Source organism: Anas platyrhynchos, chromosome 32 (genome assembly GCF_047663525.1).
Source record: "Anas platyrhynchos isolate ZD024472 breed Pekin duck chromosome 32, IASCAAS_PekinDuck_T2T, whole genome shotgun sequence".
In the NCBI taxonomy this organism is placed as follows: Eukaryota; Metazoa; Chordata; class Aves; order Anseriformes; family Anatidae; genus Anas; species Anas platyrhynchos.
Window position 1 is genome coordinate 1,912,488 of NC_092619.1, and position 14,463 is coordinate 1,926,950.

At 48.1% G+C, this 14,463-nt stretch overlaps 1 protein-coding gene across 1 annotated transcript; it reads left to right on the forward strand.

Moving 5' to 3' along the window:
• The first annotated feature begins 4,462 nt into the window (after nt 1-4,462).
• LOC119715438 (olfactory receptor 14A16-like) lies at nt 4,463-5,446 on the forward strand. Its single transcript, XM_038172737.2, has one exon. The coding sequence runs from the start codon at nt 4,463-4,465 to the stop codon at nt 5,444-5,446; it is 984 nt and encodes a 327-aa protein (XP_038028665.2).
• Nucleotides 5,447-14,463: the final 9,017 nt, after the last annotated feature.

A 14,463-nucleotide genomic window follows, 5' to 3' on the forward strand; every position in this document is an offset into this window, starting at 1 on the left:
TTAGCCTATATAAAATTGTGATTCGTTTTCCAGGAGCTGGATCACCCTGACAGGCCGAATGGTAACACAAGCCTGAATCGACCCTGAAGGTGTTTGCCTATTATGATCCAGATACGTGGGCAGAAGACAGATCCTGGGACTATAGGACCCCAGTATATATATACTTAATAGAATAATTAGGTTATTAGCTGAAATAGAAATAGTTATAAATGATGAGAACTGCTTTGTATCAAAATTGCCTAGCTTTGGATTATTTACTAGCACAAGAAGAAGTCTGTGGAAAATTTAGCTTTAGTAATTGCTGTTTAAAGATTGATAAAAAGGGTGTTTCTTCCTAGTAGCTGATAGAATGTTATGTTCTGGTTTAGGATGAGAAGAATGTTAATAATATGCTGATGTTTTAATTGTTTTTAATTGTTACAGAGCAGTGCTTACACCAAGCCAAGGACCAAGCCAAATTCAGCTTCTCACTTTCCTGCTAGCAGGCAGGCTGGGAGGAGGGCCGGACTGCTCGGGGTTAGGTTGGGCATCGGACAGCAGGTGGTGAGCAATTGCATTGTGCATCACTTGTTTCGTACACATTATTACTAGTAGTACTATTATAATCATTATTGTTATTATTATTATTGTTATTATCTACTTGTTTTTATCTCAACTCACAGGCTTCACTTTCCCATTTCTCTCTCCCATCCCAGAGAAGGAGAGGGGGGAGGTGAGCGAGCAAACACAAACCTGGAAGGATATGGAATGGGATTTATTTTTATGGCTGCCTGGTGGACCATGGGTTAAAAGAGTGTTATTTTTATTGTGATGTGGTGTAAAGATGTTATTGTTTATACCTTGTATGATACCTTGTCTTACATTATTAGTACACCAGGTGATAAATAGTACATTGGTAATAACTTCATTAAAAAAAAAAAAAAAAAGGGAATATGTCAATTATGATGCTTAAGAATTGGACCCTCCGAGAACAAACTGATGAAATCCAATTATTAATAACAGAAGAGACACGAATTGGGGATATTAAAAAGAAGATAAGGGATTGTGAGGAATGTTTTAACAATTCCAATTCGTGTCCATAAATTCGTGTCTATAAATTCGTGTGCATAAAGAATAATTCTGTTTGAATCCTGTCTGCCTCTGTTTGAATCCTGTCTGCCTCTGGGCCCTGCACTGGCAATTTAGTTCTTGAACCACAGATGCAGTGTGTCCCAGTCTCCCCCTCATTCCAGTCAGTTTATCACGTCTTCAGAAAACACTCCTTAAATTTATGAACCTGTTTGCTTTTGTTATTCCTGACTTCTAGTTCTAACAGTTACAGTTTTTCTTTTCTGTCTTCTTCGAGATTGATTTAACACTGCTATAGATGTTATGTAGATGACTGTGAATAGCTGGGAAAGAATGTTTTAATTGCTCGTGAGTCGCCAACCTGTTTGGGAGTTTCAGAACAACTGATAATAACCGGTGACTGCTGGTGACTGTTATGGGATCCTTGGTATCTGGCCAGGGGGGCCAAGAGATTAAGAGGAAGAGAAAAGAAGCTGAAGGACGGTTGGGAGACAAGACCTGCGGAGAGTGTACAGAGAGTGTTCCATAAACTTGGAATAGTGCCGAGTAAGTACAAAGGGTGAGAGGAAGACTACGAGCCTTCAGCATGAAAGACCCCTAGAGACCCCCAGAGGAGACTGATGCGCATGCTCCAGTAGGAGGAACTGGACCCCGGAAGCTAATTATAATAATCTATTTTTTTAGAAGTAGTAATGAATATGTATTAGTCTAGGTGCATAAAAATCAGCTGCTTGATGTAACTGGTGTGCGTCCTGGTGGAGCAGAGACTCCCGGTGCACCCAGCGCTGTTTGCTTACCTCTATTCCTTTATATTCTTTTAATAAATCCTATTTTTTTATTTAATCCTAATTTGAATCCTGAGCCATTTATAACACAAGAAACCTGGTCAGATAAACTCTCTGGAAGAAACATCCTCTCTCATACTCTCACCAGTCAATGTGACTGACCAGGTCTGGCTCCCCCACTGCCTCCTTTATCACTTGTTTGTCAGGTTTGCATCCCCAGATATGTTGTGCTTTATCCCCAGGAGACAGCCAAGTACCACACAGCCACTCTCTCCCTCCCTACTCTTAAGAGAACAGGGGGAGACACATAGGATAAATATCTGGAGAGACTGTATCAGGGAGTGTAGTGACAGGACAAGGGGCAGTGCTTTTAAGCTAAAAGAGAGCAGATTTAGATCAGATCTAAAGAAGAAATTCTTCACGCAGCGGGTGGTGAGGCTCTAGAACAGGTTGCCCAGAGAAGTGGTGGGTGCCTCATCGCTGCTAATGTCCAAGGTCCGGTTGGATGGGACCTTGAGCAAACTGGTTAAGTGGGAGATGACTCTGCCCATTTCACGGGGACTGGAACTAGACCTTAAGGACTTTTCCAACCCCAAATATTCTATGACTCTATGAGCTTGCTGGGTTGTGTAGTCTGTGTAGACAGAGGGATTTCATTTGCAGTGAAAAAGATTCATTCTCCGGAATATTAACAGGTGCTTGAAAGAAATGGAATAAAATTTGTGGGTGTCCTAACTAATAAAAGGACAAGAAAAGGTGATTCCCATATCAAACATTTATTTTGATTTAAAAGAAAAGATAGCACTGGAAATAGGTGTCTCTCCCTAGCTGACAGCAGGAAGAACAGTGATTGCATTAGTTTGATTCCAAGCTGATTCCCCTGGAGGACCAGGGACTTGCCAAGAGCTCCCTGCGCTGTTCACAGTAGAGGCAGTGAATGGTCACTGCGTAACATAGCCAGGGCAGTTTCCAAATGTGAGGCACGGGAGAGAGCAGGGTAATACATCTGGATTACATTAGGCTATCCTTCTAGCCTCTGGACAGCAAACAAAGAAGGAGGTGCCTTGGTTGACTCAGTTGAAACCTTTCCCTCAGCAGGGAGAAGGAAGATCCATCCCTGTCCTTGCAGGAGTGTCCTCACTAAAAACAGGGCATGGAAAGGTGATCCTTGGACCTCATCCATTTTCTGAATAAGGAAGGATGGAGCTGGAAATGAGATTCCTTCAGCAGCTGAGGGAAGGAACATCAGGGATTACTTCAGTGTGTTTCAAAGCTGATTCCCCTGGAGGCCCAGGGACATCTCAAGGGACATGAGAGAGGGGAGAGACAGAGAGGCATTAGGCTGGAGCTGTGCTGCTGAACTAGGCTGGGCTTCTCAGCTCAAGGGGAGCTCCTGGCAAGCGGGCAGCACTGCAGAGAGACAGCTCTGCCCAGGAGTAGCTCCTCTGCACAGCACAGCAGCAGGGCTGTGGGCACTGCCTGCAGGGGACAAGGGCGGCTGAGAGAAGGGAGGGTGATATTAAAGGCAGTGTGAAGGGGGGATGCTGAGAGCTCACTGCAGGAGAAATCTTCAGAGCCCTGAACAGGGTAAGTCTGTGGCTGCAGGGCAACACAGCTGTTGTTCCTGTTGCCATCTCCAGAATTGCTGTCAAATACCACAGCCTATGGGATCTTTCAGGAGAACTCTTTGGATATTTATCTTTGGAGAATTCTCTTTGGATAACAGAAGAATGACAAGCTCCAGAGCAGGGATTATCTACCAAAGCTGTCAGAGGGACAGGACATGAGGGTTCCTTCTCACAGGGCTGGCTGCAGGCTGTGCGGTGGTGGTGCCCAGGGCTGTGGTGCAGAGCAGGGTCCCTGCTGTGCCCCAGGGGCTGTGGTCCGGGGCAGAGCCTCTCCCACCTGGGAGGCTCAGTACTCAGCCTGCCTGGGGAGCTGCCCAGGGTGCTGTGGGGAGAAGCTGTGGCTGGAAGGACCAGAAGGCCAGGGCCGGACAGGGTCCTGCTGCTGGCAGGGGGCTGCTACATGGGCCAGGCTTCTCATATCTCCCCAGCACCCCCAGGGCATTTCCAGGCGAGATTCTTGAAAGGGAAGAACAACACCTGACATAACTGAAGGGATGGCACTCTCTGAGGTCTCATTTCTCAACTTCCTGCTTTGGACGGCGGTCAGAGAGATGATAATGGTGTTGTTAGGATTGTAGAAGGGACCTAAACTCATAGAGCATTACAGTTAAAAGAGATTTGTAGGTCTTTGAGGAAACTCATATATTCATTCCACACCATTTAACCCACAGGCAGCACCAACACAACCTTCTTTGTTTCTTGTGGGATTGTTGGATGTCCCTTTCATCACTTGTAAATAAGGAGATGTCTCTGGCCAGTGGATACCTGAGATGCACCCCTGGTGTTCTTTACCAGTAGCACTGATTACTGCTGAGATTACAGAGGATCTTCATGGTCTCTGTGGTATCCTTAGGCAGAGAGATGCAGAGCTCCAGGCAGGAGCAAGTCTTCTTGAGATGAAGATGCAGTGAGGATACAGCCTTGGTGAGGATGTTTTCTCTGAAATAAGGTTTAGTTTTTGCTTAGAAAAGTCTCTCTAACATGTCACTGTCTATTCCTCCATGGACAGGCAACCATGCCCTGAGGCAGCAAATGTCCAACAGCAGCTTCCCAACAGAGTTCCTCCTCCTGCCATTCGCAGACACACGCAAGCTGCAGCTCCTGCACTTCACGCTCTTCCTGGGCATCTACCTGGCTGCCCTCCTGGGCAACGGCCTCATCCTCACAGCCATAGCCTGCGACCACCGCCTCCACACCCCCATGTACTTCTTCCTTCTCAACCTCGCCCTCCTCGACCTGGGCTCCATCTCCACCACTGTTCCCAAAGCCATGGCCAATTCCCTGTGGGACACCAGGATCATTTCCTCCTATGCATGTGCTGCTCAGGTTTTTTTCTTTTTCTTTTTCATTTCAGCAGAGTTTTATCTTCTCACCATCATGGCCTATGACCGCTACATTGCCATCTGCAAACCCCTGCACTACAGGACCATAATGGACAACAGAACTTGTGTCAACATGGCAGAAGCTGCCTGGGGTAGTACTTTTCTCTATGCTGTGCTGCACACTGCCAATACCTTTTCCCTTCCCCTCTGCCAAGGCAATGTCCTGGACCAGTTCTTCTGTGAAGTTCCCCAGATCCTCAAGCTCTCCTGCTCACATGCCTACCTCAGAGAAGTTGGGCTTCTTGTGGTTAGTGCCTGCTTAGCATTTGGATGTTTTCTTTATGTTGTGCTTTCTTACATGCAGATCTTCAGGGCAGTGCTGAGGATCCCCTCACAGCAAGGACGGCACAAAGCCTTTTCCACATGCCTCCCTCACCTGGCTGTGGTCTCCCTGTTTCTCAGCACTGCCACGTTTGCCTATCTGAAGCCCCCCTCTGTATCCTCCTCCTCCCTGAATCTTTTGCTGGCAGTTTTATATTCAGTGGTGCCTCCAGCAGTGAACCCCCTCATCTACAGCATGAGGAACAAGGAGCTCAAAGATGCAGTGTGCGAATTGGTAACTGGATATTTTCAGAACCAATAAACTTCTGTTCTTCCTCTGCATATCACTTATAATGTAGTTCATTACAGGCTCAGAAGCTGGAAATTTGTGTGTGGTTGTGTTGCATTATCTTATCTTTGATTTATGTGTGATAGTGTTGCACACAAAGGTATCATTATTCATCCCCTTCCATTTCAGTATCTACCTGTCCGTGTGACTCTGAGATATGGAGTAAATGAGAAGCCAGACTGTCTGTGTATTTCAATAAAAGAAAGAACCCTGCTGTGATTTGCTTGCCTGAGATCCTTCCTCAGAGACCTGTGGTGGAGCTGCAGGGGCACATGGATGTGTGGAAAGGTGGAGGGAAAATGAGCCCTGGCACAGCAGCACTGCCAGGGAGCCCCAGGATTTATTTATTTTATTTTATTTTATTTTATTTTATTTTATTTTATTTTATTTTATTTTATTTTATTTTATTTTATTTTATTTTATTTTATTTTATTTTATTCATTATTTTTTTCCAAGCTACTCTCTTTCACCTCCCACATTCCTCTTTGGAGCCCTTGTGTTACTGTGAGGACTGATTCTTGTTGTTGCTGAGGAGAGGCAGGAGAGCATGGAACATACAGAACGAGTCTGTCCAACGTGGAGGCACCCAGGTGCTAAAGCATTCAAGGTGCTAAATCAGTGCAAGGATTGCTCTGCAACTCCAGGAAGCACAGCAGGCATAGGGAAAACAATCTCCTGGATTTGTTGTTATACCTCTGGTGAAATTTCATAGACTGAATACAGTGAACCACCCCAAAACATCTAATGACATCGGAAATGAGTTGGACTTGATGATCCTTGTGGGTTCCTCCTTGTCAGGCTATTCCATGAGTCTCTGACTCTGAAGAAGGCCAGCTATCTGTACGCACCCTCCATGGCCAAGGAACCACTTGTGTGGGAGGCAGTCAGTGGCTGTGCCCCCCACCAGCTGGCTCTGCCTTCCCTGCCTGACCAGCACAGCCCTGCAGAGTGCCCCCACGGCCCCACACACCAAAGCCACCTCGCTCTGCAGAGCAACACCGCCAGCTGGGGGGCTGTGGACAGCATGGGCAGGGACTGCAGGAATGGCTACTCAGGCCAGCCCAGACGTGCTGGGCTGGGGCAAGGCTGTGCAGGACATGGGGTGTCCTGGGAGAAGAGCAGGGTTCTGTGTGTTTGCAGTGGTGCTGCCTGAGGAGCCCCAGGGCCAGCAGTGTGGTGCTGTGCTGTGCTGGGGAGTGGGGCTGGCCTGGGGGGCTGCAGGCTGTCTGAGAAGGTGGTGCGGTGGGGTTTACATCCTGCAGATGGCAGCAGCAGGGACACTGCTACTGACCTTCCCTTCTCCATTTCCTGTTTGTGTGCCATCCCAGCATGGGCTGTTCTGCTGGTCTGGTCTGGGATGGGCTGGGGAGAGGACAGGGAGGTGTGGAGAGCTGAGGAGGGTTTGGTCTGTGGTGGCCTCCTGAGAGGACAGCAAATGTCCAGTAGCAGCTTCCCCAATGAGTTCCTCCTCCTGTTGTTATATATGGAGTGGTAATTCGTGTTGAAAAAATGGTTGATATTAATAAAGAAGGGGGAGATTTGGGAATGTGGCCATGGGGGTTGGAAAGCCCCATGGTTGAGATAACATTAGACTCTTAATGACGAGGCCATCAAGATTATAAAAGAGTATAGAGGGAACAAAGAAGGGTGATTCAGGAGACTCCATGCAGTCTCCAGTTTCTTGTTCTCCAGATTGTTCTCTTGTTCTCCAGCCCTTAAGGCATGGATGTTTCTGGGTGTTTGCTGTTGTTGTATACATTCAAAGTTGTTTGACCAATGAAAAGTTGTTTTGAAAAGAACTGCTGTGGAGAGAAAGGTATAAGAGGGGAGCCTGCCCTCAAGATAAAAAAAAAAGAAAAAGGCAACACAATGAAGTTACACCATCAATAAAGAAACAGAAAAAGAAGTGAAGAGGAACAGGCTGGCAGAATGGAGACAAAGATGGGAACAGGCATTTTGATTGCCTCATGAAGATAGGTTCGGCCAGACTCAGCAAACCGCTCAGAGAAGCTCGTTGCTGGAAATAGGTGCACTGGAGCTGGAGAAAAGCTCGAGCTGAGAGAAGCAGACCTGTACACACAACTGCCTCTCGCTGGTAAGCAGTTGCGCATTATGGGGAATCATACGTCCTTAGGAACAAAGACTGTCCTGGTAAACTTACAGCTTATTTTCCTTATTAAAAATTGGACGGTTTATGAGCCTGAAATATGGGACCAAACTGCGGTCAAGGTGTGGGACTCTGCAACTAAAAATGACAAGGTTGCGGTGGGATTGCTTGGCACCTGGCGAGCAATCTCTGAGGCCTTAAAGAGCCCTGTGGAGCCACAATCACAAATGTGTGGCTTGTCAGATAGTGAGGGAGCTGCAGGCTCCTTTACTGATCCAACTGCTAAGCCACGGGCCCCTCTGCTGCTGCAGCCATCGAAGGCCTTTGCTATTATGCCCCCTGCTGACCTGGACATGCCTTTTGACCCAGGCCTCATTGGCCTTGCAAAGGAGATGGATATGTTTTTCTTCAATCCAGGAAGAATGAGATACATAAGGCCTGAAGACCGAGGTGCTTGACAACTTAACACGAGACATATTGTTCAGAAGCAATGGAAAATGGAGACTGTTAAGTCATGGAACTTAAAGCATTGTTTGTTACCTTTCCTGAGTGTACGTATGTATAGGCATACTCAGGTTTAGTATGTAAAGCAATGTTCTGTATATTTAGAATATTTGATGTTCGTGTGTGAATGTTGGTGAAGCGTAGACTCCCCGCACACCCAGTGCTGTTTACTTGCCTTTTATACCTTTTAGAAATATTTGTTTTATAAATATTACAAAATTCAGATTGAGTTGAGACCTCATTTATAATGCTGCCATTCGCAGGCACACGCAAGCTGCAGCTCCTGCACTTTGGGCTCTTCCTAGGCATCCACCTGGCTGCCCTCCTGGGCAACGGCCTCATCCTCACAGCCATACCCTGCAACCACCGCCTCCACACCCCCATGTACTTCTTCCTCCCCAACCTTGCACTCCTCAACCTGGGCTCCATCTCCACCACTGCCCCCAAAGCCATGGCTAATTCCCTGTGGGACACCAGGATCATTTCCTATGCAGGTTGTGCTACCCAGGTCTTTTTCTTTGTTATGTTTGTAGCAGCAGAGTTTTCTCTTCTCACCATCATGGCCTATGACCGCTACATTGCCATATGCAAACCCCTGCACTATGGGACAATAATGGACAGCAGAGCTTGTGTCAACATGGCAGAAGCTGCCTGGGGTAGTACTTTTCTCTATGCTGTGCTGCACACTGCCAATCCCTTTTCCTTTCCCCTCTGCCAAGGCAATGCCCTGGACCAGATCTTCTGTGAAATTCCCCAGATCCTCAATTCTCTTGCTCACATGTCTTGATCCGGGACACTGAGCTTTTTGTTTTTACTGCTTGTTCACTTTTTGGGTGTTTCTTTTTCATTCTTTACTCCTATATGCAGATCTTCAGAGCTGTACTGAGCATGCCCTCTGAGCAGTGTCGACACAAAGCCTTTTCCACATGCCTCCCTCACCTGGCTGTGGTTTCCCTGTTCATCTTTACTGGATTATTTGCCTACCTAAAACCTCAATCCATGTCCTCCTCCTCCCTGAATCTTTTGCTGGTAGTTCAGTACTTAGTTGTACCTCCAGCAGTGAACCCCCTCATCTACAGCATGAGGAACTAGGAGCTGAAGAATGCCATGTGGAAAGTGATGACTGCACATTTTTCTGTAGCAATAAACCACCCATCTGCTACATATAGCTAAAGTAACTTCTTACAGCTGCAGACCCAATATATATATATTTTTTTAATGTTATATTTTAAAATTCATTTCCTTTAGTCACGATAGAATAAGAAATGTATTTTTTTATCCTCTTCCATTTCAGTATCTACCTGTCTCTTGTGACATAGAAACTTGGTGTGAAGGAGCCAGGCTCTCTGTGTATTTGCATGATAGAAAGGACGTGGCAACGAATTGTTGCCTGAGATCCTCCCTCAGAGACCTATGGTGGAGTTTCAGGGGCACTTGGCTGTGTGCAGAGGTGCAGGGAAACAGAATCCTGGCACAGCAGCAATGCCTGGGAGCCAAACAGCTTGGTCTGCCCAGAAGTGCTTTCCTTCACCACCTACATTCTCCTACAGAGCCCTTGTGTTGCTGTGAGGACTGATTGCTCTTGTTGCTTGCTCACCGTGCTGCTGTGTGGCAGTCCTGTGTCCACAGGCTGTCCCTGCCTGTGGCACTTCACACTGTGGCCAGTGGCACTTCTCTAACACAAACAGTTCCATACCAGCATCTCCAGCATAAAAGGGGATCTGCTGAGGGCAGTATCTTAAGGCTCAGATCTTCTCCTAGAGCTGTTGTCATGGATATTGCAAAGGAGTAGACTTGAAGGAGGCTCCTTGCTTAGCTTATTTCTCTTCTATGAGTCTCTGACTCTGAAGGAGGCCAGCTCTCTGTGCGCAGCCTCCATGGCCAAGGAACCACTTGTGTGGGAGGCAGTCAGTGGAAGTGCCCCCCACCAGCTGGCTCTGCCTTCCCAGTCTGATCAGCACAGCCCTGCAGAGTGCTCCCACAGCCCTGCGCACCACAGTCCCTCACTCTGCAGAGCACCACCAGCTGGGGGGCTGTGGGCAGCATGGGCAGGGGCTGCAGGAATGGCTGCTCAGGCCAGCCCAGATGTGCTGGGCTGGGGCAAGGCTGTGTGGGACATGGGGTGTCCCAGGAGCAGAGCAGGGTGCTGTGTGTTTGCAGTGGTGGTGCCTGAGGAGCCCCAGGGCCAGCAGTGTGGTGCTGTGCTGTGCTGGGGAGCGGGGCTAGCGTACAGGGTTGCAGAATGCCTGTGGGAAGGGAATTTCCTGCAAATTGCAGCAGCAGGGACACTGCCACTGCCCTCCACTCCTCTATTTGCTGCTTTGGGGCCTTCCCAGCCTGGGCTGCTGGGCTGGGCTGGGCTGGGGAAAGGAGAAGTAGGTGTGGAGAGCTGGCGATGGGCTGAGCTGGGTTGGCCTCCTGGGAGAGACAGGGAGGACCAGCAGATCAGGGTCTGGGCTGGGTTCTTCTCTGGACACCCTGGCAGATGCTGCCCCAGGGGGTCCTAGATCAGCCCCATGCAACCACCATTCACAGCACTGGGCTCCAACCCCAGCTCACACAGGCGATTTCTTGCTTTCTGTGAGAAGAATCCAGAAGTTATCCCATCTTACATAAGGGGCCTGCCACTGGTCAGAGCTGAGCCAGTAAGCAATGTTGTCTGTGCTTCTCTGAGAGAATATTTAAGGAAAGGGAAAATAAATAAATAAATATATAAATAAATAAATAAATAAATAAATGCTGCTACATGGCAGCTGGGAGAGAGAGGAGTGATAAATAGCCAGGCAGTGGCCAAGTGAAGGAGGGGAAGGAGGTGCTCCAGGTGCCAGAGCAGAAGCTCTCTTGCCGCCTGTGTTGAGGACCGTGGTGGAGCAGGTCGTCCCCCTGCAGCCCATGGAGTACAAGGGTGGAGCAGATCTCCATGCTGCAGTCCATGGAGGAGACCACGGTGGAGCAGATGGACCTGCACTGATGGAGGCTGCGGTCTGTGGAGAACCCTCACCGGAGTAGATTCCAGGATGGAGCTGTAGCCCATGGAGAGGAGCCCACATGGGAGCAGGCAACCTGGCAGGAGCTGCTGCCCATGGGGGACAAGGTTGGAGCAGTTTGCTCGTGATGAATGGAACCCGTGGTTCGGAGCCATATCTGGAGCAGTTCTTGAAGAGCTGCTGCCTGTGGGAAGCCCACTCAGGATCAGTTCAGGAAGGACAGCATCCCATGGAAGGGACCCAACCTTAGAGCATGGGCAGAGAGTGACTGAGAAGGAGCGGTGGAGACGAAGTGCTATAGATCGCCCATAAGCCCCATTCCCCCATTCCTCTGTGCTGCCTAAGTGGAGGAGATAAAAGAGGGTGGATGGGGGGAAGGTGTTTGGGGTTTCTTTCGTTTGTTTCTCACTTTTCTAGCTTGTTAGAATTTTAATATCTTCCTAATCTGAGTCTGTTTTGCCCATGATGATAATTATTAAGCGATCTCCCTGTCCTTATCTCAGCATTTGAACTGGTTTCATCATATTTTCTCCTCCTTTCCCTTAGAGGAGGGGGAGTGATAGAGCAGCTGTGATGAAGCTCAGATGCCCACCTGTATAAAACCACCATAGAAGGCTGCAGAAAGTGGAAGCAAGGACAGGTAACCTGAGAGGAATGCAGAGACATCACCTGAGCAGCCAGGGATCAAGTCTGGAAAGCTAAGGCTATGGTAAAATTGAATCTAGATAGGAAGTTCAAGGGCAACAAGAAGGGCTTCTATAAGTATGTCAGTGATAAAAGGAACACTAGGGAAAACATGGACCCTCTCCAGAAGGAAACAGGAGACCTGGTTACCCGGGATGTGGAGAAGGCTGAGGTACTCAATGACTTCTTTGCCTCATTCTTCACTGGAATAGCTCCAGCTACACCATCCAAGTCCCAGAAGGCAAAGGCAGGGACTGGGAGAGAGAAGAACCACCTACTGTTCAGGAGTACAGATCAGTTTTGGGAGTATCTGAGGAAACAGAAGGTGCACAAGTCCATGGGACTCGGTAAGATGAATCCCAGAGTCTTGAGGGAACTGGCAGATGAAGTTGCAAAGCCACTACTGGTCATATTTGAAAAGTGGTGGCTGTGCAGTGAAGTTTCTACTAATTGTAACACAGAGAACATAACCCCAACTTTTTAAAAGGGAATAAAAGCAGGCCCAGGGGAGTCTAGCCCAATCAGACCCACCTCTGAGCCCAACAAGATCATGGAACAGATCTTCCTGGAAACTCGGCTAAGGCACATGACAAATAAAGAGGTGATCGGTGACAGCCCATACCTCTTCACTAAGGGCAGAGCATGCCTGACATATCTGTAGGCCTACTGCAATGGTGTTACGGTGTTTGTGGGTAAGAGAAAAGTAACTGACATCATCTACCTGATTTGTGCAAAGTATTTGACACATCCCATGTGGCATTCCTGTCTCTAAATTGGAGAGACATTGATCTGACAGATGGACAACTCAGTGGATATAAGAAATTGTCTGTATGGTCGCACTCATGGTGTTGTGGTCAACAGATCAATGTCCAAGTGGAGATCTGTTAAAAATGGTGTTCTTCAGGGCTTGGTACTGGGACCAGCATAATTTCACATCTTTGTTGGTGACATAGATGTCCTGGTTTCAGTTAGAACAGAATTAATTTTCTTCCTAGTAGCTGGTGGAATGCTGTGTTTTGGCTTAGGATGAGAAGAGTGCTGATAACACCCTGATGTTTTAATTGTTGCAGAGCAGTGCTTACACCAAGCCAAAGACATCTCAGCTTCTTGCTCTGTCCTGCCAACAGGCAGGCTGGGGGTGCAGTAAGAGCTGGGAGGGGACAGACCCAGGACAGGTGACCCAAACTAGCCAAAGGGGTATTCCATACCATCTGACGTCATGCTAAACAATATATAGGGGTGGCTAGCCGGGGGAGGGGGCCAGACTGCTCGGGGTTAGGCTGGGCATCGGTCAGCGGGTGGTGAGCAATTGCACTGTGCATCACTTGTTTGTACATATTATTATTACTTTCCTATTATCACCATTGTATTGTTATTGTTATTGTTATTGTTATTGTTATTGTTATTGTTATTGTTATTGTTATTTTCCTGTCTTATTAAACTGTCTTTATCTCAACTCACGGGCTTCACTTTCCATTTCTCTCCCCCTTCCAAGAGAGGGAGGGGGGAGGGAGAGCGAATGGCTGCGTGGTGTTTAGCTGCCGGCCGGGTTAAACCACGACACATGGGCAGTGGGATTGAGTGCACCCTCAGCGAGTTTGCTGATGACAGCAAGCAGTGTGGTGAGGTTGACGTACTGGAGGGAAGGGGTGTCATCTAGCGGGGCCATGACAGGCTTGAGAGGTGGGCCTGTGTGAAACTCATGAACTTCAACAAGGCTGAGTGTAAACTCACACACATGGGTTGAAGCAGTCCTATGCATAAATACAAGCTGGATGGAGAAGGGAGTGAGAGCAGCCTTGTGGAGAGGGTCCTGGGGGGTGTTGGTGCTTGAAAAACTCAACATGTGTAGGCAATATGCACTTGTAACCCTGAAAGCAAAATCCCGGGCTGCATCAGAATAAACATAGCCAGCAGGTCAGGGGAGGTGATTCTCATTTTCTCTTCTGCTCTTGTGAGACCCCACTTAACATAGTGTGTTCACCTCTGGGATCCCCAACGTGAGAAAGACATGAACCCATTGGAGCAAGTCCAGAGGAGGGCCACAAAAATGATAAGAAGGCTGGAGCAGCTCTCCTATGAAGAGGGAGAAGAGAGGAATTAAGAGCAGAAGGCCCTGGGCCTTCGTAAGCAGAACGTAGAGCAACCTTCCAGTAGCTCCAGAGGGCATAAAGGAAAGCTGGAGAGAGAGAATTTATTAGAGGATGTAGTAATAGGACAAGGGGAAATAGCTTTAAACTCAAAGAAGGTAGATTGAGATTAGATATTCAGAAGAAATCATTTACTCTGAGGGTGGTGAGGCACTGCAGGAGGTTGCCCAGAAAGGTTGTTGAATGGTGTCCCATCCCTGGAAGTATTCAAGGCCAGGCTGGATGGGGCTTTGAGCAACCTGATTTTGAGGAAGGTGTCCCTGACACAGCTAGGACAGCTGACCCTAATGGATCAAACAGATGTTCCAGACCATCCAGCACCACCTGCAGTCCACCACCCTACTACTAAAAGCATCTCTAATCCTGCAGCAGAGGAGTCTGCTGGGGAAGAGCTGGGGAGGACCTACCAGCAGGATCAGGGAGGGCAGTTTGGGTACCAAGTCCTGCCCAGGGGTCCAACACTTCTCGCCGCTCTGATCCTGCAGGAGAGGTTCCTCTGTCTGTGGGTGCTGGGCAGGAATCCTTGGGTTCCATGAGGGCCCAAGGCTGTAGAAGATG